This window comes from Asparagus officinalis, chromosome 8 (assembly GCF_001876935.1).
Source record: "Asparagus officinalis chromosome 8, Aspof.V1, whole genome shotgun sequence".
NCBI lineage: Eukaryota > Viridiplantae > Streptophyta > Magnoliopsida > Asparagales > Asparagaceae > Asparagus > Asparagus officinalis.
Window position 1 is genome coordinate 695,703 of NC_033801.1, and position 26,967 is coordinate 722,669.

A 26,967-nucleotide genomic window follows, 5' to 3' on the forward strand; every position below is an offset into this window, starting at 1 on the left:
GGGACTTCAGCTGAGGTGACACAGCATGAAGATCATTTGGTTTTGGATGCAGATGACGTGTTGATTGATTTGAGTGCAGCTGATAGGCGCAGTTTGGACATGGCCATTGGTTCACCTCAAATGGAGGTGTTTGATTTGTATCAGTTTGGGGCCGCTATCAGTTGCAGATTCGTTGGTGATATTGGGGAAGAGTTGGAGACTTTTCTATTTGATTGAGGGCCTTTGGAGGCCATTTGCGTGAACTACGTGAATGCTTGATTCCTTGGGCAAGAGGATACGTAGGCAGTCAGTTTTGATGCAGCCGATTAATGCTTGATTCCTTGGGCAAGAGGATACGTAGGCAGTCAGTTTTGATGCAGCCGATTTGGTGAGTAGACATCGACGTTTGGAGAGTGTTCGCATTCTCATTTGGGTCTCGACTTGTTGTGGATTGAGTCCGTTATCGTGAAGGGTTTCCACGACATCCTGGACGTAACAAGTGGGACATTTGGTTTGGTTGGTATCGGATCAGTTTTGGAAAAACTTCGCCGAGGTAGAGAATTATGAAAACGACGAAGGAATTAAGAAAAACGTGAAGAATAAGCAAAACAGGCTCCACCACACTCTGGTGTGGTGTCTGCTATGGGTGTGACAGAATCTGCTATGTCTGCCATGGGTGTGGTGTCTGCCACACCCTGGTGTGGCAGAATCTGCCCTGTCTGTCATGGGTGTGGTATGTGCCACACCAGGGTGTGGCAGACTCGTTTTTAGAATCCTAATCTGTTTGGGATTGTGTTTTGCTATAAAATAGAGACACGTTTTTTAGGGTTTCTTGGGCTTTGGTTGGAGATTGGTTTGGGGATATTGGAGCACAGAAAAAAGGAGAGTTTTCTGAGCTATTGTTTGAGAGTTTATTTGGAGAGATTAAGAACTTTGTTGGTGATATTAGTTGATTGTATCGAGCGTATTGTAATCTCAGTTTGTACTGGAGAGATTAAGAACTTTGTTGGTGATATTAGTTGATTGTATCGAGCGTATTGTAATCTCAGTTTGTACTCTTCTTCTCTATTAGTGAAAACCCCATCCCCTTCTTGCCCCGTGGACGTAGGCAATTGCCGAACCACGTTAAACTATTGTGTTTGGATTTGTGCCGTTATTTTGGTTGTTTTGGCCTTTATCTCGACGTTTGGTTTGATTTGGTTCTCGAAGCACGCCCGTTTGTTTGTCCCGCTTCCGCCACGCACAACACTTTCCCAATATTTTTAAATTTGTAGCCTCTATAGATTCCGAGTAATTGAAATAAAATACTGACTAATAACAATACACAGATCTGATCTTCTCCGCGCGAGATGTCACACGTACTAGTCAATTCATATCGTTTTATGTTCACATTGTTCATCAGCAATTCATATCGTGGCACGTGCACCTTCTTAGAATATTGATGCCAACCATACTTTGGTCGTAAGTTAAATTTATACTACACTACGAAAACGGCCATTATTGTTTACATAAATGCAACAAATACCGAACATTTCTATAGACATAATACATTCTATTATTCACATCTTACTTATTTGATTAAATTCCTATTGGGTATTCCATGAGGGTTGGCTTTAGATTGCTACTCACGGGCAGCTTATGGATTCAGCTAAGTATTTATTTTTATTAAAATTTAAATTGTCATACTGATACAGACTACAGTACATGCACGTTACAACATTGTACTACTAGATTAGATGCGCGTGAGTAACAACTAGTCGGTAAAGATCTGCACATATTCAACAATACACTAGGAATCAAGATTTGCTTTCATTCAGCAGCTGCTGCTGTTATTAATTAATTAATCCCACATCATCATCATGATTAGGTGCTAACCCACAGTGACTGCGGGACTCGTAACGCAATTTGATGGTGATATAAATAAAAGCCTAACAAGAACGCCCTCCTCCCTCCGCACAATTATTTCTTACTCCCCCGAAGATCTCAGATCTGACCTGCTCTGCTCCGAAGGAGGAAGAGACGATGGAGGCGTTCTACTACTTGGTTTTTGGCGGGCTCTCGGTGGTGGTGGCGGTGCTGGAGCTGAGCAAAAACAGCAGGGACCAGATCTCAACCTCCCCGGCCTTCAACTCCTTCAAGAACAACTACCTCGTCGTCTACTCCCTCATGATGGGTGGGTGCAATTACTTCTTTACCCTTCCTCCTGTTCGTCTTTTTGCTGCTATCCTCTGACCTAGGGTCGGATCTACTGATGCCGAGCATCTTCGCCGGATCTAGATCTGGCTTTTAGAGTTGCGAAGCTTCTAGGTTTTTCTTGATTGGATGCTTCTGGCGTTGTGGATCTGGGTGATGTTATAGATCTTTAATTTTTCTGCTTTGTTTCTTTCGTCGGAGCTCCATTTTCATAAGCCACACGCAAAGAAATTAGGAGATGTTTGTGCTAGAACAGTTTCTTTTTTTGCTCGGATGTGAACGAAACTAGACCTTTTTGGAGAATTTCCAGGAAAAAAAACCAGAGAAATTAGGTTGCGGATTCCCGTAATTTCTTGAGCGTACCAATCTGATGATTCTGGAATCTAATGATACTGAAGAAGAAGGAAAAAAAAGACAATTAATATTTAGATGTATTTGCCTACTGTGTCCGTTTAGGAAGGGAAAAAAAAAAACATCTCTCATAACTGTGATTCTTTTCTCTTGGTTCAGCTGGAGACTGGTTACAGGGCCCTTATGTCTACTACCTCTACAGTCAGTATGGCTTTAACAAGGGTGATATCGGTCGTCTCTTCATTGCCGGTTTCGGATCCTCCATGGTCTTTGGAACAATCGTGGGATCTCTCGCTGACAAAAGGTAGGTCTTTCATAACGTTTCGATGTATATTTAGTTGTTTAATTTAGCAAAGTCTGAAACTTTACTCGTGGTGGGTGTTCTATTTTGAACCCCAATGTAGGGGTCGGAAGAGGGCTTGCGTTACCTACTGCATAACCTACATCTTGAGTTGTATTACCAAACATTCCCCACAATATAAGGTGTTGATGTTAGGTCGTATATTGGGAGGCATTGCTACTTCTCTCTTGTTTTCTGCTTTTGAGTCATGGCTTGTTGCTGAGCACAACAAGGTGAAACAATCTACTGCTTCTATTATCGTTTCTTTCTTTTCTGTAGTTTCTTTTGAGCTATATGAAATAATTCTTAAGGGTTCCTTTATGTGGTGAATATTGTGAATTGCTACAATTTATCTATTTGAAACAACAGTCCATCTCGCAAGCACCTATTTGTGACCAATCCTTTCTGTTGTTTTATGAATGTTCTGCAAGAATTTTGTGTACTTTTTTCCACCCCCACCCCCCTAGCATTAACCCATTTGAATACTGTAAACATATTGTAGATTTGCAGAAGAAATCTAGAATAACTAGGTATATGGAATGAACATACTTTCTTTATGGTTCATACGGACATAGTTTGGTGATCCACATGATGTGCTGATAAGGGTGCAATATCAAACTTCTGACCACATATTGGAATATCAGATGTAGAGCTTCACAATGTTTTTACTGAATAACTAATTTGAAACATATATAACTGCTTCATATATCTGGAGTTCATTTTCATATTCTTAATTCCGACTGACTCGCACATTACTGTTTCAGAGAGGTTTTGAACCGCAATGGCTGTCCTTGACTTTCTCGAAGGCTATATTTCTTGGTAATGGTCTTATTGCCATTGTCTCTGGGTTGTTTGCAAACATGTTGGCTGATAACTTAGGTTTTGGCCCTGTGGCTCCTTTCGATGCTGCTGCATGCTTCCTTGCAATCGGCATGGCTATAATCCTATCATCATGGGGTGAAAACTATGGAGATACTTCTGATAACAAGGATTTACTTGCTCAGTTTAAAGTTGCTGCTTTAGCTATTGCTTCTGGTTAGTGTGAAGTTTTCTTAGTATAACAGGAAATAAGTGTTTCATAATTTCTTGTTATCTTTCCATTAACATTTGATCATTTTGTGTTGTTCAGACGAGAAGATTGCTTTACTGGGTGCAATACAATCACTTTTTGAAGGTTCCATGTATACCTTTGTATTCTTGTGGACTCCAGCTTTAAGTCCAAATGAGGAGGACATCCCTCATGGTTTTATATTTGCAACTTTCATGTTATCTTCAATGTTGGGTAGTTCTGTAGCATCTCGGCTAGTGACCCGTCCAAATCTTAAAGTTGAAAGCTATATGCAGATTGTTTTTGCAATCTCTGCTTTCACACTACTGCTACCGGTCCTTACGACTGTAAGTACCTTAGTTCTTTTTCTACTCATAAGTTACTTTCTGCATCTGATTATTGATTAATCAATGGCTTGGCTAATATGTGAAACAGTTCTTGGTGACACCTACTTCAGTTAAAGGGGGCAGCATCTCATTTGCGGGTTCTATCCAACTGCTCGGCTTCTGCACCTTTGAAGCATGTGTGGGGATATTTTGGCCATCTATCATGAAAATGAGATCACAATATGTTCCTGAAGAGGCTAGGAGCACAATCATGAATTTCTTCCGCATTCCTCTAAACATGTTCGTGTGTGTTGTGCTTTACAATGTAAGAACTATAAGTTTTTCAGTCTCTTTTCCTTACCAGTTTCACTTGACATACACGTACACATACACACACATACACATACAAACACACAAATATAACTTTGCTTCTCCTGGAGGAAAAAGATTTGACTCCTCAAATTTTGTATCTCACTAGTACCCACATTTTGTAGTAAAAAGGTGTGGTACAGTATGTTCCTATTTGCTTCTGGCCATGTCGTTAGATATGATGGTCAGAAAAATTCAACAAGGAATATCCTTCACTCAGGGGGAGTATAAATTAAGCCATGCATGCCCTTCTTGTTATAATATTAATTTAAGCATCCGTAAAAAATGATATCCATTAGGTAAGTAGATTTTAGATGTAAACATCAAAGCAAAAATGTGTATATATATTGTTCATAACCATATCTATACTTAATTTCTGTATTAATAAATATCAGACGTTACTCACACTAGAGCAATGTCTTTTGACATGATGGTTGGAACCTATTTATTAAAAATTAATTAGCTTAAATTGAAGTATGAGCTCAAATTGCTTCATGATATATCACTTTGCGATAGTTAGATAAATGCCTTTGTTTGGTGATGATTGGATCTGATTTTTCTCACGAATTATAATTTTTGAGTTTGATACCTTGTCAGATCCCTATACTTCAATTATCGCACATTGTAAAGGAATGCTTAGAGGTAGGGTGCTAAACTGTATCCGTATTCGAGGAAATATCTGTAACTGTATCAGTTAGATACGAATACGGTTACTCAAATCTATAACCGATAGGATATAGTTACGGATATGGTTTTATAGTGAAATATCTGTATTCGTATCCAAAATATCCGAATACATATTAGTCATACTCTTATGACAGTTTCGATTCTTAGATTATGAATTTGTAGTTAATTTTGACGATCAAGATGTCTAATCTTAACTTTTCAGTTATATTGAACATATTAACGAATTACATGAACTATGTTTTTCTCAATACTATCTAGTTTTCTCATATCCGTTTTGTATCCGCATGCAAATCCGCTAATATATCCGCATGTATATCCGTAACCTTATCCAATTTTAACGGATATGAATATGAATTTTCCTTACCGATATATATCCGTATCCGTACCCAAGATGGGTAAGCGGATACGGATATGATAAGCATCATATCTGAGCCGTATCCGGACCGAATGCACCCCTACTTAGAGGCATACATTTCATGTTCATTTTAATTACACACAAAAAATTGAACTATTTAGTTGGTAAACTTTTAGTCTAGCTGGTACCAATAAGAACTATTTAGGAGGTGAAGGGTAGCATATTTCATCTTTTGATTAGATTAAATCTGAAATTGAGGATGCGTCCATCAAAAGTTGTCTTAACCGCCGTTTGAATGTTATTTTGCAGGTGAATGCATTCCCTATCACTATCATGTTTGGGATGTGCTCTATTTTCCTCTTCATGGCTTCAATTTTGCAAAGACGTTTGATGGTTGTGGCTGAGGTTCACAAATCAAGTAAGTTGGACAAAAGTTTAGCATATACCTGGCAAGAGTTTTGCTTTCGACTCAAATACTTCCAGTTTGATACATTGGTTGCTTAAACAAAGTTGTTCTCCAACTCCTTTTGCAATTAATGCGTACATCACTCAAACTTCAGGTGCTACTTTATATTCCCTTTCTGCGGTATTTGACCAATTTAAGGCATGTTCCATTGCTTGGAACAATACTTTTCTAACATGGAAGTGGGTAATCAAGTGAATTGCACTTTTTTTGGTGCAATTCCTTCACAAACCGAATAATTGTATTTACTTGCATACAAATCATGAAAACTTTTTGTCCTCTGACAGCCATGTTGAAATTGTCTGAGATAACTTCTAATCTGCCTTCCATGTAGTTCTGTCTAAAATATACCTAAAGCCAGGTAGATTTTCCTGTTTCCAAACTTTTTATTCATTTTTCAAACCCAAATCAAGTGATTTGATCTCTGACGTAGTTCATTATTCCACAACAGGACAGAAAAAAGTAGGTAAGGTTGTTATTCAAACAATGCGCTCCTCGACAACCAAACCGAAACTTTTTCTTCTTCCCTTTTTTTTCGGTCATTATCTTCCCTTAGGGAAACAAATGAGGATCTGTTGGAAAAGTTTCTCTTTGAAAACCATCACATTGAAGGTAAGGCCAGTTTTAGATGATAATAATAGCTTCAAGGAATCAACAAGCGTGCTATTATTATTTCTAAATATATGGCATGGAGTTTGATATGATCTGCATTTTCCCTTAATCTCTTCGCTGTCCTTAATTCCTGGAAAATGTTTTCCAGTTACATGTTCTCTGTAAGTTACTATCCTATATTATCTCGATAAATCTGATCCTATACATCTCCAGTGTTTTCATTTCCAGTTCAGCACATGGATTTATGTTTTCTGATGTCTATTCTATGATCCTCATGTTTTGATACTTCGCTGCAGAGTCTCAAGATTGGACATCAACGAAGGAGAGAGATCCTGAAAGAGAACCACTGAGTATGTAATAAGCATGAAGACGGGCTTGTGGAGATCAGAATAGTACACTTTCAGTTGCCTCATGTTACCATAAGATAAAGCAAGAATTTCATGCATGATTACTATGAAGTAAACTTTATGGAGGAGGATGAATTGGAAAGAGTCATGAGCTTCAGGAACATCCTCAAGTGAAAACCTGCTATCTGCTCCACATGAGAGGCTCTCGTTGTTCCTTTTTTTTTACCCCCCGAGTTGAAGTAATTTATCAAGAGGTAGCTCGTACGAAAGTACACAAGCTTATCTTAGGCTTATCTTTTTATCCGAGACTAGTAGGTTGCCTATTGGATCAATTGGCACCTTATATTTTTGCTGCTCCATTTCTACCTCACCTAATTAATAATTAATTAAATCTAAGAGTTTGAATGTGCCTTTTGGATTTATACTCTGTAGGTATACAGACTACTAGTTTCTAAGGTTATTCATGTGTAATAATTATGTCACCTTTTCTTTTCGACTGTATGATTTATGTCATCAATCTTTGTTATTTGACTGTATCTCATAAATGCTCTGTGATTGTTGTATACTTGTATCCTGTTGAATTGGCTATCTGATGATTTTGTTCGCTATTGTCATTTATTTGACAATCTTGGTATGTATGTTCATGGCTGTCCTCGAGATTTGGGTATCTGATGAAGTTTCTGAATTGTATTTTGATTTGCACATATTCTATTATGTTAAGTAGGTTGGTCGGTATACAGATGATCCTGATGTCGCACAACAATCTTCGTTAGAAGAGTTCCTTTGTTTCTCCCTACCTTTTAAATGATGCACGAATTTATTTCCTGAAGTACTCGGTTAGTTGATGATGGTTCGTGAATTATTCCCTTGTCGTCCTAGTTCTCGTGACGACTCTCACGTATGGTTTGTTTATATAACATACCCTCACTATGAGCATTACAAAAGTTCATTACCTTTTTTCACTTCAAGAATATTTTTACTGCATAAACGACCGGTAATATATGAAGCCAACGTGCTGATAGATCCAGAAAAGACCGATGAAATATTTCAGCCAATCAATAATCGGATGCGGGGCCCAACCCCAATCATCGAGCTTCAGCGGCCACCGAAACTCTCCTCACCTCATCAGCCCCCTTCTTCCCTCCCAATTTCCCTGCTCTCAAACAATGGAAGCCTTGTCAACAGCTCACCCGGTCTCCTCTCTGCCTCCCCAAAAATCCCCTTCACCTCCACACAACAACCCGCCACCTCCCCATCTCAAACCCCCTCCTCTCATCAAACACCCCGAATTCCTATATCCACAACAGCCCTCTGCCAGCCAAGCTTCAAGCCCCTCTCCACCCCTCACCCTCCCTCCCTTCTCCCCCCCCTTCCCCCCTCAAAACAGCCATCCCTCCAAACCCAGCCGAAGAGCGGTCAACCGGTTACTAGAGACGGCCGCCGCCTCTCGACGTCGCGGTTGTGTGACGGGAGCTATCCGTCGGGGTCGCGAAGGAATGCGAGAGGGTGAGAGGATCAGTGAGCGGTGCTGGAGCGATGAGGAGTGGAGGAGGGTGAGCAAGGGGGAGGTGTGAGAGGCGAGTGGGGCGGAGGCGTTTTTACGGGCGAGGTGTGCGTCGTGTTGGTGGAGGAATGTTGGCGGGGAAGGGGAAGGTGTGGGTGGTGGGGAGGTGATGGAGGAGTCGGGAGGCTGTGAGGGGGAAAGGCTGTGTGGGGTAAGAGGGTGTTCTGGTAAGGAGAAGGGTAGGAGGAGGAGGATGGGAGCAGCAGCTTGGCGCGTGAGGGTAGCCTTTTCAGATAGTTGTGCGTGCATTTTCGATTGTACTCTGATTTGAATGCTTGCTTTAATGTATCGTACATAACGAAAATACGCTTTGCGAGCCGTGAGCCTGATTGGCTTCTGGCTTCGTAACTAATAATGGTATTGGATATGGTTTGAATTTATTAATTTATGCTTGTTCCTTCCCTTTTTATGTTTTTCATCTGCTTAGCTTATCACTGTGAGAGATACTGCTTAACGTTACAGGTCTTGATTCAGCTTCTTGCATGAAAGAGACAACCAAGCATTTGAATGAATGAATTAGAGCACCCAAATTAATTATTGTCTCTCATGTATTATTTATACAGTATATGAAACTCGCCGACACCTGTGCCTTTATTTCCTATAAAAAAAAACATAGCCGCCTTGTTTGTTGTATGCACCGTGCACGACATGGCCACATCTCAGTTTCACCAAATGCTTTAGAAAAAAAAAAAGGGTGAGCAAGCCATCCTGCTATTGCATGAGCTTCTGATTTCAGCCAGGCCCCTATGAAGTAAAAATAATGCGGCAATTAAAATTCAATGGCCAGAGTCAATTATATGCTCAACACCTCATCAAGGACCTCTCTCCATTTCCCGGTATCGACAACCACCTTCTTCACAAACACACCCCAGCCCTCTTCTGCATCGACACACCCCCCGTTCCTCAACACCAGATCCCTTAAAACCCTAACAGCCTCCTCTAGCTCTCCGCATCCGAAGAGCCCATCAACCAAAACGCCGTATGTCGACTTACTAGGCACGCATCCTTTCTCCACCATCTCCTCCAAAACCCGAACCCCTTCCTTCGCCTTCCCCGCCTTACAAAACCCCTTGATCAGCACGTTATACGTGAACACATTCGGGTAACACTTTTTCTCCACCATATCATCCCACAACCTCGCCGCTTCTTGCAATTCTCCGTTCTCACACATACCCGATATAAGGGTGTTATACATCAGCGCGCTAGGGATGAACCCTCGCTCAAACTCATCGAATAATTTCCTCGCGTCCCAGACTTTCCCAGCTTGACACAGCCAATATATCAATGTGCTCGATATTGAGTTATCGGGCGTCACACTCTTCTTCAGAAGCTTCCTCCATATCTCACAGGCGTCCACCACCTTCCCATCTTCACACAACGCATCGATCACCTTGCAACACAAGGAGGAGCTCGGCACGTGTTTCGAACTGAGCATGTCTTGAATCAAATTCAGTGCTTCCCCCGGCCTCTTCCCTTCACAGCAAGCTCGGATGATGACGGTGTACGTCGCCTCATTCGGAGGAACCCCATTCTCCTCCATCTCATCCATGACCTTAACCGCATCGTCGAGCTTCCCGATCCCGCAATACCCATCGATCAAAACCGTATAAGCCCTGACGTCGGGCTCCAGCCCCCTGCCCCTCGCCTCGTCAAACACCCTCCTCGCCTCCTCCACCTCCCCCTTCGCCTCGCCCACCTCCCCCTTCTCGCAATAAAACGACATGATCGTGGTGTGCGTGACCACGTTGGGCGCCATCCCCCACTCAGGCATTTCATCAACCACCTTCCTGGCCTCCTCAATCCTCCCCACTTCGCAGACCGCCTTGATCAGGATGTTACAAGTGAACACGTTGGGCGCGATCCCAAACTTCCTGTGACAATTCCTGAACAGGACGGGCACGAGATCGTATCTCTTGTTCTGGATCATGGCGTTGAGCAGGGCGTTGAAGGCCCGGACCGAGGTCTTCACCCCGAAGGAGGGGATGGAGAGGAAGGTCCTGAGGGAGGAGGCGGGCTTGGACGCGAGGGCGTAGGCTCTGATCAGGGTGATGAAGAGCTGCTCGCCGCAGCGGAGCTGGGATTGCTTGAGGGAGGAGAGGAGGGAGGGGACTCGGTGGAGGATGGTTGGCGCGCGCAGAAGACGAGGCGGCTCGAAACGAGGGAGTGGTAGGTTGCGTGTTGTGGGCGGAAGTCCCGGGGTGAACCTGGGCGGGTGGTGGAAGCGGAGACGGCGAGGTTAACAAGGTCGGGTGGAATGGCGGATGAGGCGGGCGATCTTGTTTGGCGGTTGGAGAAGCGGGGCCAAAGGCTGACTGGGGGAGAGCATCGTGTAGCCTCGACCGAGGAGGGAGGACTTTGCAGTCGGCGGAGATTTTCAGGTGGGGCCTCACCGTCGATGATTGGCATGGTCAGGCTGGGCGCAGGTCCACCACGTGGACAAAAGCGCTGCGCGGCGAGAGGGCCCGGGTGGGCTGCAGCGGCGGCATCTCTGCTCTGCTCCCTTTTTTTTTCCTTTTTTTTTCTCAGACGCAATACGAGGCAGGGTGAAGTTTGGGGAAAAATTTAAAAAATAGACCTATTTTGTTAAATATTTAGAAAAACATACAGTTTTGCTAAATATTTAGCAAAATCGACATCTTTTTGGCCAGTTAGCCGAAAAAGATCGATTTTGCTAAACTGATCATTCGAAACATACGGGACTAGTAGTCCCATATGATTTAATTAAAAGATCAAAAAATTCGATATAGTACCAATTAGAAACAAAAATAAATAGGTCTGTTACAAGATTAATTCGGATTGGCTCTCCGGCAGCACAGCCGAGACAGCGATGTGTTCTCCCTCCGGCTTATCACCGGCAGTCTGTTCAGGGTTCCACACTCAATGGTGGCAACTAAACACGAGGGTTGCACTCGTTGCGGTCTTCCACCCTGCCCCGAAGAGTAACTAAGACCATTAGTTAGACCTCATACAATAACTATCCTAGTTCCATTAAATCATACGCGACTACTCCCGTATGTTTCGAATGGTCTGTTTTGTAAAATCGATCTCTTTTTGGCCTGTTGGCCAAAAATATGTCTATTTTGCTAAATATTTAGCAAAGCGGTCTGTTTTGCTAAATATTTAGCAAAATAGGTCTATTTTGCGAATTTCTTCGAAGTTTGGGGTTGAATAAAGAAGTTCATGTCCTGCTTCAGGGGTGACGGACCGAAACTTTCGGGGGGTTTTCTGGAAGTTACCCGACTCCCCTCACGGCCATCGTTTTCAAAAAGTGGGGCCCCTCTCCGCACCTCTTCTCTTCCCCCCTCCACCCCTCGAATATCTTCCCCCAATCTCCCTCTCTCGTGATGATGATGATGATGATGATGACGCCTCTTTCTCTCTCCTCGGCCCCCCGTCTCTTTCTCTCTCCTCTCGGTCCCGCCTTCCCGCCAAAAGGGCCCCGAACCCTAGCTCCCTCCCGTTTTCTCCGCCGGCCCCGTCGCCGATCGGTCCCGCCGCTCGCCGCCTCTGCCTCTTCTCGCCAAGTAAGGACGGTTGATTCAGACGCTATGTTCTCCTCTTTTGCTTCTCTTAATAAAGAGTAATAGATAATAAAAGTCTTTCCTTTTCTCTTCTCCTCTTGTTTTGAGTAGGAATCCAAGTACTTGGAATGGGACTCGATGACCGCGAAGTTCGCCGGAGCTTCAAACCTACCTTTTCTGCTAATTCAGCTCCCTCAGATCCTGCTCAATTATCAGAACCTCGTTGCCGGAGATAAAGCTGCGCTCTTTGCAGTCCCCTGGCTTGTGAGATTATGAACCTAATGCTCCTTCCTTTTTTTGTGTTTGATAAATTATCTATCATAATGCAGATTTGATTGACTTGACTTTGGAACGCAATGCGTACATTATGCCCTTTGGAATTCGATTGCGCTGCCTTTTTTTTTTTTTGGTTAATGAAGAGGTGCAAAGTCCTCATTTTGAAAGAGTAAAGCATTGGTATTATTAGAATTCAAAAACTTTTAATTGTATCCAAGCAAATACATAAAGGCGAAATAAAAGTTAATCCGTTGGTTATGGCCCATGTATTTAGAGACATACTTATGTCCTTGCAGCTGCATCAATGCTCAACACTATGATGAGTGTCAGCCCACCTTTTTTGACCAAAAGAGACCGGTGGCCGAATTCGGTGCCGAAAGATTTGAAAAAGAAAAAAAATGTAGATTCCATAATAAATTATTATTAAGTGACGGGTCCCACTAATAATATTTTATTTATGCATAGTGTTTCCCAAACACTATAAATGGGGACTAAACTCTTCAAAAAAATTCATCCCAGAAACAACTCCTCTCATAGAAGAGTAAGAGAGAAAACCTAGAGAGAGTTTGTGAGAGTTCTTGGAGTGTATCTTGATCAAGAGAGAGTGTTCTCTTTGATCCAATTCGTGAGAGTTCTTGGAGTGTATCTTGATCAAGAGAGAGTGTTCTCTTTGATCCAATTCTTTTGGAATATAAAAGAACTGGGCGTCGTCGTTGCACGTGTTCTCTTTGATCCAATTCTTTTGGAATATAAAAGAACTGGGCGTCGTCGTTGCACCGTGGAGTAGCTGCGAATGAGTGAATCACGTATATTTGTGAGTACTGTGATTGATTTTGTGCCTTTATCCTATGTATTGCGTCTCCGTTCGAGGCATTCTTATTGGTGTGTATCTTAACAACTGGTACCAGAGCCTGATTTAGAGTATATATATTTGCTTATCGTATGCTCTGTGGCTGCCATGTGGCTGCCACTAAAAGTGGATCCTCCACATCAGAAAATAAGTTAGATTATTATTTACTCTTTTAAGACAATATGCACTATTCACGAATACGATACTATTCATCAGTACGATACTATTTATAAGTACTGTTACTATTCACATATACGGTTCGGGAAAGATGTTATCTTTCACCATGAGATCTACAGTTGAAGACAACATGCTTCGAATTGACAAATTCGGCGGCCAAAATTTCTGGTATTGGAGGATGCAAATAAAAGACTATTTATACCAGAATGATCTTTTCCTACCCCTCCAATGAGAGGCGGGGAAACTTGAGAAAATGAACGACGATAAGTGGAAGGTGCTCGATCGTAGAGCACTTGCCACCATCAGGCTCAATTTTCACCAGCATGTGACTTACAACGTCTCGCATGCGAGCACCACTAAGGAGTTGATGGAGGCCGTGGAAGCGCTGTATGAGAAACCATCTGCTTCAAATAAGGTGTACCTGATGAAGAAGCTGTTCAATCTAAAGATGCAGCAATGAGCTCGTGTGGCAGATTTCTTGAATGAATTTCAGGTTGTGGTGCAACAACTTGCTGCAGTAAATCTCAAGTTCAACAATAAGATCCAAGCTCTTCTGCTACTTTCTTGTTTACCGGATTCATGAGAGAATATGGTGATGGCAGTGAGCAACGCTAATGGTAATGACAAGATAAAGCTAGACATGATGATTGGGGTAATTCTGGATAAAAAATCTCACCGCAAAATCTCAGGAGCTGATGCCTCTAGCAGTGGGAGTGATCTGCATGTCGAGGCACAAGAGCGTGTGCAGAAGAAGGGTAGGGGACAACGAGGCCAATCAAAATCCAGAGGGAAGTCTAAAAGGCCAAACCCGAATGGTTACAGTGAAGGAAAGTGCTTTAGATGCAGAAATAATGATCACTTTGCATAGGATTGCAGAGTTTTTGTTCCAGCATCAGCAGGGGATGATCGGGCTGACGGTGCAGCTAATCTCATGCACGAGATGGATTCGAATGTGCTTCTCCTATCACTAGAAGACAAAAGTGATGCGTGAGTCATCGACTCTAACGTATCTTTCCATGTAACCTCACAACAAAAGCTGCTTTCATCTTTCGTGAAGAATGACTTGGGAACAGTCTATCTTGGCGACGATCAACCTTACAAGGTTTCTGGGAAGGAAAATTGTACCCTCAAGATGGAGGGCGGGACCACCTTGAAGCTGAACGACGTTCGGCATGTACCGGATCTCAGGCGAAATCTTATATCAGCCGGGTAACTGACTGATTCCGGTTACAGAATATCCTTCGAGCAGAGAAGTTGAAAGGTGTCCAAACGTTTCCTGGTGGTGGCACGCGGCAAACGCGAGGGGTCTCTCTACATCGCTAATGGGAAGATCGACCGCTTACTTGCCGCAGGACAAGCACCATCATCATCATCCGTCGACTGCATGACATGGCATTGACGACTTGGCCACATGAACGAGAAAGGGATGCAGATTATGGCCGCAAGAGAGAGGCTTCCGGGTCTGAGCAAGATCGATCTGACTTTCTATGAGGACTATATTCTAGGCAAACAAAAGAAGGTGAGCTTCAACAAGATCGGATCGGCTCTAAAACTGCAGAACTTAAAGTTGGTGCACACCGATGTGTGGGGACCTGCGCAAGTCCCATATGTTGGCAACTCTCTTTACTTTATCACTTTTATTGATGATGCTACTAGAAAACTGTGGGTGTTCTTCTTAAAACACAAGTCAGATGTTTTTATCATTTTTAAGAAGTGTTTTGCCTGTATAGAGAACGAAACAGGTAATAAGCTGAAGTACCTAAAGTCTGATAATGGAGGCGGGTATTGCAGCAGGAGTTCGAGAACTTCTGCTCGTCCCATGGGATTAGGAGACTAAAGACCGTCCCAGGCAGACCTCAGCACAACAGAGTGGCGGAACGTATGAATCGCACTATCTTGGAACGCGTCAGAAGTATAAGGATCCACTCCGAATTGCCTAAGAGTTTTTGGGCCGAAGCTGTCAATACTGTTGTATATTTGATTAACTGCGGGCCATCCGCAGCTCTCAGTTATGGGATACCTGAGGAGGCTTGGACCGGAAAGAAGCAGAAGCTAGAGCACTTACGAGTATTTGGTTGTGACGCCTATGTCATGACCAATCCTGCAGACCGGTCAAAGCTTGATCCAAAGTCAAAGAAGCTTTCTTTCATCGGCTATGGAGAAGATGAGTATGAGTACCGTTTCTGGGATCACGATGCGCGTAAGTTGGTGCGCAGTCGTGACGTCGTGTTCCATAAGAATACAGTGTACAAGACCAAAGAGGTGAGTGGGAGTCAGCTATCTCCCTCTATTTTTTCAGATATTGCTGACAGTGAGGACGGCGATGAGATACCAATTAGCATAAAAGACGAAGACCAATAGAACGTGCCGGATGCATAGCAGCAGGATCCAACAGAACTACCGATCGTAATTCGCAAAGCTCCAAGAAATCCGAGGGTGCCAGAGAGGTACCTTTCCATAATGAATTATCTTTTCCTGACTGACAATGGTGAGCCAGAGAGGTATGAGGAGGTACAACAGACCGACAAAGCTCAGGACGAGTGGGAGTCTGTCATGGAGGAAGAAATAAAATCATTGATGAAGAATGGGACTTGGGAGCTCGTAAAGCTTCCAAGAGGACGAAAGGCTCTTCACAATCGGTGAATTTATCGGGTCAAGGATGAAGCCGATGGACGGAGACGCTACAAGGCGATGCTTGTAGTGAAGGACTATGAGCAGAAAGCAGGGATAAACTATTCTGATGTTTTCGCTCCCGTCGTCAAGTTGACCACGATCTGGACTGTGCTGAGCATTGTGGCAGTTCGAGATCTCCATCTAGAGCAGATGGATGTGAAGACGACATTCCTTCTGGGATGAATTTTTTTGAAGAGTTTAGAGAATCACGTATATTTAGAGACATACTTATGTCCTTGCAGCTGCATCAATGCTCAACACTATGATGAGTGTCAGCCCACCTTTTTTGACCAAAAGAAACCGGTGACCGAATTCGGTGCCGAAAGATTTGAAAAAGAAAAAAAGATGTAGATTCCATAATAAATTATTATTAAGTGACAGGTCACACTAATAATATTTTATTTATGCATAGTGTTTCCCAAACACTACAAATGGGGACTAAACTCTTCAAAAGAATTCATCCCAGAAACAACTCCTCTCATAGAAGAGTAAGAGAGAAAACCTAGAGAGCGTTTGTGAGAGTTCTTGGAGTGTATCTTGATCAAGAGAGAGTATTCTCTTTGATCCAATTCTTTTGGAATATAAAAGAACTGGGCGTCGTCGTTGCACCGTGGAGTAGTTGCGAATGAGTGAATCACGTATATTTGTGAGTACTGGGATTGATTTTGTGCCTTTATCCTGTATATTGCGTCTCCGTTCGAGGCATTCTTATTGGTGTATATCTTAACAACTGGTATCAGAGCCTGATTTAGAGTATATATATCTGCTTATCGTATGCTCTGTGGCTGTCACTAAAAGTGGATCCTTCACATAAGAAAATAAGTTAGATTATTATTTACTCTTTTAAGACAATGTGCACTATTCACGAATACGATACTATTCACCAGTACGGTACTATTTATAAGTACTGTTACTATTCACAAATACGGTTCGGGAAAGATGTTATCTTTCACCATGAGATCTACAGTTGAAGACAACATGATTCGAATTGACAAATTCGGTGGCCAAAATTTCTGGTATTGGAGGATGCAAATAGAAGACTATTTATACCAGAATGATCTTTTCCTACCCCTCCAATGAGAGGCGGGGAAACTTGAGAAAATGGACGACGATAAGTGGAAGGTGCTCGATCGTAGAGCACTTGCCACCATCAGGCTCAATCTTCACCAGCATGTGACTTACAACGTCTCGCATGCGAGCACCACTAAGGAGTTGATGGAGGTCGTGGAGGCGCTGTATGAGAAGCCATCTGCTTCAAATAAGGTGTACCTGATGAAAAAGCTGTTCAATTTAAAGATGCAGCAAGGAGCTCGCGTGGCGGATTTCTTAAATGAATTTCAGGTTGTGGTGCAACAGCTTGCTGCAGTAGATCTCAAGTTTAACAATGAGATCCAAGCTCTTCTGCTACTTTCTTGTTTACCGGATTCATGAGAGAATATGGTGATGGCAGTGAGCAGAGATCCAAGCTCTTCTGCTACTTTCTTGTTTACCGGATTCATGAGAGAATATGGTGATGGCAGTGAGCAACGCTAATGGTAATGACAAGATAAAGCTGTTTACCGGATTCATGAGAGAATATGGTGATGGCAGTGAGCAACGCTAATGGTAATGACAAGATAAAGCTCGACATGATGATTGGGGTAATTCTGGATAAAGAATCTCACCGCAAAGTCTCAGGAGCTGAGGCCTCTAGCAGTGGGAGTGCTCTGCATGTCAAGACAGAAGGGCGTGCGCAGAAGAAGGGTAGGAGACAACGAGGCCAATTAAAATCCAGAGAGAAATCTAAAGGGCCAAACCCGAATGGTTACGGTGAAGAGAAGTGCTTCAGATACGGAAAGAAGGGTTACTTTGCACAGGACTGCAGAGTTTCTGTTCCAGCATCAGCAGGAGATGATCGGGCTGACAGTGCAGCCAATCTCATGCACGAGACGGATTCAGATGCGCTTCTCCTATCCCTAGAAGACAAAAACGATGCGTGGGTCATCGACTCTGGCGCATCTTTTCATGCAATCTCACAACAAAAACTGCTTTCATCGTTCGTGAAGGACTTGGGGATAGTCTATCTTGGCGACGATCAACCTTGTAAGGTTTCTGGGAAGGGAAATTGTACCCTCAAGATGGAAGACGGGACCACCTTGACGCTGAACGACGTTCGACATGTACCGGATCTCAGGCAAAATTTTATATCAGTCAGACAACTGACTGACTCCGGTTACAGAGTATCCTTCGAGCAGAGAAGTTAGAAGGTGTCCAAGGGTTTTCTGGTGGTGGCACGCGGCAATCGCGAGGGGTCTCTCTACATCGTCAATGGGAAGATCGACCGTTTGCTTGTCGCAGGACAAACATCATCATCATCATCCGTCGACTGCATGACATGATATCGACGACTTGACCACATGAACGAGAAGGGGATGCGGATTATGGCCGCGGGAGAGAGGCTTCCGGGTCTAAGCAAGATTGATCTGACTTTCTATGAGGACTGCATCCTAGGCAAACAAAAGAAGATGAGCTTCAACAAGACCGGACCGGCTCTAAAACTATAGAAATTAAAGTTGGTGCACACCGACGTGTGGGGACCTGCGCAAGTTCTATATGTTGGCAACTCTCTTTACTTTGTCACTTTTATTGATGATGCTACTAGAAAATTATGAGTGTTCTTCTTAAAGTACAAGTCAGATGTTTTTATCATTTTCAAGAAGTGACTTGCCTGTGTGGAGAACGAAACAGGCAATAAACTGAAGTGTCTAAAGTCTGATAATGGAGACGAGTATTGCAACCAGGAGTTCGAGAACTTCTGCTCGTCCCATGGGATTAGGAGATTAAAGATCGTTTCAGGCAGACCTCAGCACAACGGAGTGGCGGAGCGTATGAATCACACTATCTTGGAGCGCGTCAGAAGTTTGAGGATCCACTCCGGATTGCCCAAGAATTTTTAGGCCGAAGTTGTCAATACTGCTGCATACTTGATCAACCGCGGGTCATCTGCGGCTCTCAGTTATGGGATACCTGAGGAGGCTTTGACCAAAAAGAAGCTGAAGCTAGAGCACTTACGGTATTTGGTTGTGATGCCTATGTCATGACCAGTCCTACAGACCGATCAAAGCTTGATCCAAAGTCAAAGAAGCTCTCTTTCATCGGCTATGGAGTAGATGAATATGGGTATCGTTTCTGGGATCACGATGCGCATAAGGTAGTGCGTAGTCGTGACGTCGTGTTCCATGAGAATACGGTGTACAAGACCAAAGAGATGAGTGGAAGTCAGTTATCTCCCTCTCTTTTCTCAGATATTACTGACAGTGAGGACGGTGGTGAGATACCAATTAGCATAGAAGACGGAGACCAAGAGAACGTGTCGGATGAACAGCAACAGGATTCAACAGAGCTGCCGATCGCAATTCGCAAAGCTCTAAGAAATCCAAGGGTGCCAGAGGTACATTTCCACCATGAATTATCTTCTCCTGACTGACAATAGTGAGCCAGAGAGCTATGAGGAGGTACAGCAGACCGACAAAGCTAGGGGCGAGTGGGAGTCTATCATGGAGGAAGAAATAAAATCATTGATGAAGAATGGGACTTGGGAGCTCGTAAAGCTTCCAAGAGGACGAAAGGCTCTTCACAATCGGTGAATTTACCAGGTCAAGGATGAAGCCGATGGACGGAGACACTACAAGGCAAGGCTTGTAGTGAAGGGATATGAGCAGAAAGCAGAGATAAACTATTCTGACGTTTTCGCTCCCGTCGTCAAGTTGACCACGATCTGGACTGTGCTGAGCATTGTGGCAGTTCGAGATCTCCATCTAGAGCAGATGGATGTGAAGACGACATTCCTTCTGGGATGATTTTTTTTGAAGAGTTTAGACCCTATTTATAGTGTTTGGGAAATATTATATACAAATAAAATATTATTAGTGAGACCCGTCACTTAATAATAATTTATTGTGGGACCCACATAATTTTTTCTTTTTCATATATTTCGACACCGAATTCAGACACCGATTTTTTTGGTCAAAAAAGGTGGGTTGACAATCTCTCACTTGAAGATTTGATTGAGTATCAATCATACATTCACATCATTCTTAGTTGCATCATCTAGATGTCTTGTATCTTTAGTGTCTTGTACGGTCTTCAACATTCTCAACGGAGGCCATATGAGGCTGCACACAGTCTTACCTTCTCGAGCGGAACTGGCTTGATCAGCATATCGGCTGGATTGTACCTCGTATCAATCTTCACAAGATTGAACTCGTTCCTGGATATTATCGGCCGAGTTATCGGATTTGGGAGCTCTCCGATAGGATAACTTGGATTTTTAATCGGTTATCGTTTTTGGCAAGTTATCGGGGAGTTATCGGCGTTATCGGTACTTATCGGCCGATAAGTAAGGTTTTTTTATTGGGATTATCGGTCGATAAGTAAGGCTATGCAATCGAATGGTTTCATCGTGCGGTTAAGATGCAAGTTTTACTTTCTACAATTGGTTAGTGATTCTAAACATGATGATTTACATTTTGGTATGTTTATATTTCATTAAGCATGGTTAGATTACATTTTTTAGTTATTATATTATATATATACACCATCTAGTATATCACTCCGATAAATACTACTTATCCCCGATATATCCCCGATTTCTGCTATCCGATAAGAATTTTGGTCGTCCGATAAATTCCCGATAACCGATATTTAAAACCTTGGTTCCTGCTTTGCCATCTCCGTATGGCATGATGCTTCACGTCAACATGCTTGGTCCGAGAATGGAATGCGTCATTCTCAGACAAGTGAATAACACTCTGACTGTCGCAGTGGATGAAATATTTCTCAAAGCTTACCCCAAGCTCGAGAAGAAAAGCTTTCAACCATAGCAACTCCTTTGCTGCCTCTGCTGCAGACACGTACTCCGTTTCGGTTGTCGAGAAGCATTCCATTCTCGGACCAAGCATGTTGACGTGAAGCACCATGCCATACGGAGATGGCAAAGTAGGAACGAGTTCAAGCTTGTGAAGATTGATACGATGTACAATCCAACCGATATGCTGACCAAGCCAATTCCGCTCGAGAATGTGAGGCTGTGTGCAGCCTCATATTGCCTCCGTTGAGAATGTTGAATGCCGTTTAAGATGCTAAAAATACAAGATATCCGGATAATGCAACCAAGAATAGTGTGAATGTATGATTGATACTCAATCAAATCTTCAAGTGGGAGATTGTCAGCCCACCTTTTTTGACCAAAAGAGATCGGTGGCCGAATTCGGTGCCGAAAGATTTGAAGAAGAAAAAAAGATGCGAGTCCCACAATAAATTCTTATTAAGTGGCGGGTCCCACTAATAATATTTTATTTGTGCATAGTGTTTCCCAAACACTATAAATAAAACCTAAACTCTTCAAGAAAATTCATCCCAGAAACAACTCCTCTCGTAGAAGAGTAAGAGAGAAAACATAGAGAGAGTTTGTGAGAGTTCTTGGAGTGTATGTTGATCAAGAGAGTGAGTGTTCTCTTTGATCCAATTCTTTTGGAATATAAAAGAATTGGACGTCGTCGTTGCACTGTGGAGTAGCTCCGAAGGAGTGAACCACGTATATCTGTGAATACTATGATTGATTTTATGCCTTTATTCTGTGTATTTCGTCTCCGTTCGAGGCATTCTTATTGGTGTGTATCTTAACAATGAGGGTTTATGTTGTTCCCTTCGGTAAACCGAAATCTAAAGCTATGTGTGAAGAGAGTAAGAGACAAGTCCTTGTCCTCTTAACATCGTGTAGATATACCTCCTTTTTCTTGTTGCAACGAGTCTCATTTTTCAGATTTAACCAAATTAAGATGTGCATCAGGCTAGATTAAATCCTAATGTTCTCAGGTTTCATGCCATCTACTTTAACTTAAAGAGCGTCTTCTCCATGATCAGATTCTGTGTTCTTAATTGTCCTAACAAATGGTTGTGCCCCGGACTAAAGGCGATTTTATCTTGCGCAACTCTTTTTATATTTCATTTAACACATGAATGGAAGGACATCCCATTTTAATGAGTAACATGAATCCTGAAGTTTGACAGGGAATGCTGACAGGCCTCCTTGGAAACCTGACACTGCTCTCCTACTTTGTCAAGAAGAAAGAAAAAGAGGCAATTCTTGTTCAGACTTTGGGCGTCGTTTCAATCTATGTTGTCATAGCACAGCTTGCTTTGGCTGGCTCCATGCCCCTTCCTCACTACATTGCGACATCGGTAGTTGTGGCCTTGGGGTTAGTCTTGAACTTCCTGAATTATTTCCGATGGCTTCATAACGGGATTTGGCAGCTTTGGGAGGATTTTATAACCATAGGAGGGCTCTCAGTTCTACCACAGGTGAACATATGCTGTCTGGTTATAATTACTGCAGTGATGGTGATGAAGCTTATCAGCTAGGTTATTGCTGTCTCAGGTCATGTGGTCGACATTTGTCCCTTTCATTCCTAGCAGCATTTTACCGGGCACTGTTTCTTGTGTTATAGCCACTGCTGCGGTTATTCTGGTATGCTTTTTTGAATTTATTTGGCTTCATTGTATTGCACATTACTCTATGAGCTGGAACTGTCAAGAGTATTGTAGGATTACAAATAATGTAGGATTCCTAACCTGTCAATAGACCTTTAAGGTTTAACTTTTAGCTACTGTCCATCCTGTGCTTGAAACTTTGTACCAAGCTGGAGGCTTGATCTGTGCATTAGCAATAAATTGAAAGCCAGTGGTTGAGGTTATCTAAGTTCACTAGCAATGAAGTCTTTCCATCTCTAGAGGAGCTCGTCTGTGCTCAATTGAGCATATATTTTTCATACAGTTGTATGGTTTCCTTCTTAAAGTTTTATTTTACGGGTAATCCATGATGCTAAAGTACCTGTGTCGTGCAGGCACGGACTGGAAAACTTTCAGAAAAAGGAAAGAACTTCGTCGGGTCACTATCCGGATGGACTGCTACTCTACTGTTCATGTGGATGCCCATTGCTCAGATGGTATGTATATTTCTTTTTCTTTCCCATTGAAGGTGTAAACCATTTGCATTAACGGGGACACTCATCTGATGTCTTTTTTATCATGTATAGTGGACAAACTATCTCAACCCGGATAACATCAAAGGGTTATCAGCTTTGACACTGTTGCTTGGTATGATTGGCAATGCGCTTATGATCCCACGTGCTTTGTTCATCCGCGATCTGATGTGGTATTAATCTTCTCGACCCTTTTCTCCTTATCTCTTTGTTCACAATACATACCTTGTATCAGATGTCAAAGATACAACGCTACCACCACCTATATATACATCAGGCCTGAAATGTTTGATTTTGACATTTTACTAGGTGCTTTCTATAATCTATGCTTTCCGGATCATGTTGCCTATAATTTTCGGACTTGTGCAATAGTTTAAAAGGGTTAGTTACACAAAAGGTTCGTACTAACTTATAATTTGATTCTGGAAGGTTCACTGGTGCCTCTTGGGCATCCGTTTTGCATGGATGGGGAAACTTGCTATGCATGTACTGGTAAGATTGGTTTGTTTTCAAGCATGTTTTTGTAAAATTTTGGTTAATTTCCCTTGAGAATGATTATTTCTGACCTTTGTACTGTTCTTCAGTTTTAACAGTATCAGCAGATATTTCTTCTTTGGAGCAACAACTGGTTTGATTTTATGGCTAGGTATTTCTTTTATTTTCCATACAGTAACATGATAGCCCTGGATAGAACACTATACCCATTCAATTATCCTATCAATCTAATTTATCATACATGTACTTCTATCTTAGGATGTGTATTTTTCCAGAACAAACTATTGTTTCATTTGCTATAAGTTCATACCAAAGTGAGACTGCCAAAGAATTCTGTCCTCTTTGGATACAGCCGAACTATTACATTTCAAAGAAAAGGACTCTCTAAATGCTCAAATTTTTGACCTAGTAAGTAGTGAACTTTTGTAGTTCTCAAGAAAAGACTTTTGAAAACAAATGTATGAACACGGGTGCAACACGATAAGATGAGATATACCTCCCAATCTTGATGTCCCAACATTGACGGCTTAAAACTGAAATGTACCTATCATGACTTGATTGTTAGATGTTATGCTGAAAAAGAAAAATGAAGTCTGATCTAATGATGTATATTTATTTCCATCAGGAATGGCATTGCGGCAAGATATGGTTGTATATGGGTACGGTTCACCAGTGAGATCTCTGAAGGAGTTAATGGTCGGAGAATGAAGCACATCAGTGCTATGTGAAATGAAGTTTTCATCCACGGAATTTGCCAAATGAAAATAGAGATACCAGGTATTGTTTTTTGGTTCTGATAGGCGCGTATTGTATCTGTATATTGATTATAATTCCAGGTTAGCTGTGTATAGATGACCATATACCATTCATGTTATTGTTTTCTTCACCAATATTTGGTCGTATATTTTCCACAATGTGGATTGTATCAATATGTGTAAGTGTAACCCAGCCATTCAATTGAAGTTTAACTTAGTTATCAATATCTAGTATTGTCACTTCTCATGTTTGCTTGAGATTGATGTTAAGATATTCCTCTCGTTATTAGAAGTTATAATTGTTTATATGCCGCTAGAATCCTGTTATTAAGATTCCAACTCATGCAATTCAGATGATTGTATAACAATATGCAATTGAATGTACCATACCACTTGAAACTATACCTGTTATTCTGTTTGAGAAATGCAGTAAGTAGTAACAGACACCCTATCCCTGTCGCGGACTCGCAGTGGAACTAATCCTTTTTTTTTTAATGAAAAAACAGAACATAATCTTCATTTTGTCAATTTAGCTTAAGGTGATATATTAGCAAGCGATGTGAGGTAAAAGTGTAAAAGCATTTTGCTTTTGATGGTAGAGTAAATTCATGGTTCTCTCTCCTTTTTTTTTCCCCTTTCTTTTTGGTTTTTAATGGAAAAATGGAATATAATCTTCATTTTTAAAGAAAGAAACGGATGAATGTTTATATTCTTATGAAATATGTAACTGCTGATGCTAAGGAACACTTAATCAGAGAGATCTGTAGAAGACAGCATCAACTATATATATCCTTATATTTATTGATTTAAAAAAAACTGTGCTCGTAAGGATCTCAAGTAGCTGGAGAGCGATGGATGTCTTACGAGAACAAGGATCAAGATGAACCTTTACAGAGAAGCACATTACGCAAAGCAAGATGGCAAAACTAAATAATAAAAAAGAACACGTAATATGGTTTTAGTCGGCAATGAAAATCACAGGAACAAGATTCAAACACAGAAAAACCAAATAAGCAACACATAATCCTCATGCATATAACAAAAATTTAGGTACATGTTTCCTATTTGTACTGAAATCTATAGTATTCTATTCAACATGCTATGTAAGAAATTGAATGAAAAGATTTATAGTCATACAAACTAGCATCAGGGAACGAAACCAGTCACTTGAGCTCCTCTTTCAGCAGCTCATCAATGGCAGCCTCATTGATCTTTGAGGACACCTGCTTCACCCACGTGGCCATTTTCTCCGCCTCCTCGTTCGCCTTCTCTTGATCCTTCCACGCCTTCTTCAGCTTCCTCCGACGCTCCTTCAGCTTACGGCTCCCAAACTCCTTCATAATCTCATCATCATCATCATCATCACCATCAATCTTGCTTCCCCTTCTCTGGATCCTCTTCGGAGGGAAAACAAAACAGCAGCTTTTCCTTGGTGGTGAAGGTGATCCTCCCGATCTTTGCTTCTCCTCCCTGATATCAGGCTTCACCGGTCGCTGATCGGGTTTCGGATCTTGCCACGGAATCGGGCTGCTCTCGCTCCGATTCAAGCTTCCGGGTACGTTTTCTTTCTCTTCATTGGTCCATTCATGCTTAGCAGCAGGAAAGGATTTGAGCCTCTCGAATCGGGTGTCGAGATTGGAAGGGAGATGGGAGTCTGAGAGGTGAGCGGTGTTGAGCTCCGCGATCTGCTCGAGGGCGCAGAGGTCTGTTACTTCGGCAATGACGGCATCGATTGCGGAGTCATCGATCTCTGAAGAGGAGGAGAACGGGGAAGGCATTGAGACTATGGGAGGAGGAGGGAGAAGAGGGGAGCCGGAGAGGTGAGCAGTGTTGAGGGCTGCAATTTGCTCGAGGGTGCAGAGGTCTGTGGCTTCGGCGATGAGGGCGTCGATTTCTGAAGAGGGAGAGAGAGAGAAGGGTGAGAAATGTGTTTTGAGCTGCTGAGAAGGGTGAGAATCTGGATGGCACTTTCCTTTTGACCGTTGGAACAATTTGCAGAAAACCCCCCCTCCTTTAGTGGCCTATTAGCAAGAGAGCAGTACCATCTTGAGTGCTTTCCTCTCAATTAACATTGTAATTTCTTGACGTTTAGACAAATTTTGATGCTGTGCTTTTATTAGCAAGCATCATCTTCAAAGAACCATTAGAACAAAAATGTCGATATCTTTGGTGGTGCGGTTACTTTAGAATTTGTCTTTTGACCGTCTCCTCCGCCTATCCAAATCCAAAAGTTTTAAGAGCGTCATAGCTTAGTCTCTTTAGGAGTGCAATAGTCCAATACCACTTTGACTGTAAGAATTCAGGCGTGTGAAATTCTTCTTTGTAAGCGTCTAGTTTCTACTCTTGAGAAATACTCAAATCATTAGTGCTAAAATAGTATATTACTTATGAATAAATTATATTACATAGGTTTAATGAGCTATTTATTTGGTGTATTCCCTGCAAAGTCTTCTTGCATTGCCAATAGCAGAATCAGATGGTAATTATTTTGTTTAATTATTCCTTTTATTGGTGACGGGAATAAGGGCCCGTTTGGTTGATGTTTTTGGTCTCGGGTGTTGGGC

At 42.2% G+C, this 26,967-nt stretch overlaps 4 protein-coding genes across 5 annotated transcripts; 2 read left to right on the forward strand and 2 right to left on the reverse strand.

The window, feature by feature from the left end:
• On the forward strand, positions 1,909-7,633 carry LOC109851556 (molybdate-anion transporter-like). Its single transcript, XM_020421749.1, has 8 exons — positions 1,909-2,152; positions 2,683-2,827; positions 2,928-3,096; positions 3,628-3,898; positions 3,993-4,258; positions 4,347-4,562; positions 5,958-6,066; positions 7,020-7,633. The coding sequence occupies exons 1-8, from the start codon at positions 2,002-2,004 to the stop codon at positions 7,079-7,081; spliced, it is 1,389 nt and encodes a 462-aa protein (XP_020277338.1). The 5' UTR covers positions 1,909-2,001; the 3' UTR covers positions 7,082-7,633.
• Positions 8,809-11,890, reverse strand: LOC109819397 (pentatricopeptide repeat-containing protein At5g16420, mitochondrial-like). The gene is made up of 2 exons (XM_020385111.1): positions 11,871-11,890; positions 8,809-10,838 (listed from the first exon to the last, which is right to left on the reverse strand). The coding sequence occupies exons 1-2, from the start codon at positions 11,888-11,890 to the stop codon at positions 9,428-9,430; spliced, it is 1,431 nt and encodes a 476-aa protein (XP_020240700.1). The 3' UTR covers positions 8,809-9,427.
• On the forward strand, positions 11,916-24,643 carry LOC109822924 (maltose excess protein 1-like, chloroplastic). Of its 2 annotated transcripts, XM_020389199.1 has the most exons (9): positions 11,916-12,158; positions 12,267-12,419; positions 22,183-22,473; positions 22,550-22,639; positions 23,016-23,117; positions 23,208-23,326; positions 23,583-23,645; positions 23,738-23,799; positions 24,274-24,643. In XM_020389199.1, the coding sequence occupies exons 1-9, from the start codon at positions 11,979-11,981 to the stop codon at positions 24,354-24,356; spliced, it is 1,143 nt and encodes a 380-aa protein (XP_020244788.1). In that variant the 5' UTR covers positions 11,916-11,978; the 3' UTR covers positions 24,357-24,643. The 2 variants fall into 2 exon arrangements, with proteins under 2 accessions (XP_020244788.1, XP_020244789.1); XM_020389200.1 differs by lacking the exon at positions 11,916-12,158 and having other exon boundaries at positions 12,315-12,419; positions 22,175-22,473.
• On the reverse strand, positions 25,403-26,416 carry LOC109822926. Its single transcript, XM_020389202.1, has one exon. The coding sequence runs from the start codon at positions 26,179-26,181 to the stop codon at positions 25,567-25,569; it is 615 nt and encodes a 204-aa protein (XP_020244791.1). The 5' UTR covers positions 26,182-26,416; the 3' UTR covers positions 25,403-25,566.

Excerpts from the sequence above, each read along its gene's own strand:
- LOC109851556 (XM_020421749.1), top strand. The coding sequence starts at position 2,002 with ATGGAGGCGTTCTACTACTTGGTTTTTGGCGGGCTCTCGGTGGTGGTG. Across the intron at positions 2,153-2,682 it reads CGTCTACTCCCTCATGATGG|CTGGAGACTGGTTACAGGGC; the intron begins GTGGGTGCAATT and ends CTCTTGGTTCAG. Across the intron at positions 3,097-3,627 it reads TTGTTGCTGAGCACAACAAG|AGAGGTTTTGAACCGCAATG; the intron begins GTGAAACAATCT and ends TTACTGTTTCAG.
- LOC109819397 (XM_020385111.1), bottom strand. The coding sequence starts at position 11,890 with ATGGCCGTGAGGGGAGTCGG. Across the intron at positions 10,839-11,870 it reads ATGGCCGTGAGGGGAGTCGG|GTTCACCCCGGGACTTCCGC; the intron begins GTAACTTCCAGA and ends CCACCCGCCCAG.
- LOC109822924 (XM_020389199.1), top strand. The coding sequence starts at position 11,979 with ATGATGATGATGATGATGATGACGCCTCTTTCTCTCTCCTCGGCCCCC. Across the intron at positions 12,159-12,266 it reads CCTCTGCCTCTTCTCGCCAA|GAATCCAAGTACTTGGAATG; the intron begins GTAAGGACGGTT and ends TGTTTTGAGTAG. Across the intron at positions 12,420-22,182 it reads TCTTTGCAGTCCCCTGGCTT|GGAATGCTGACAGGCCTCCT; the intron begins GTGAGATTATGA and ends GAAGTTTGACAG.
- LOC109822926 (XM_020389202.1), bottom strand. The coding sequence starts at position 26,181 with ATGCCTTCCCCGTTCTCCTCCTCTTCAGAGATCGATGACTCCGCAATC.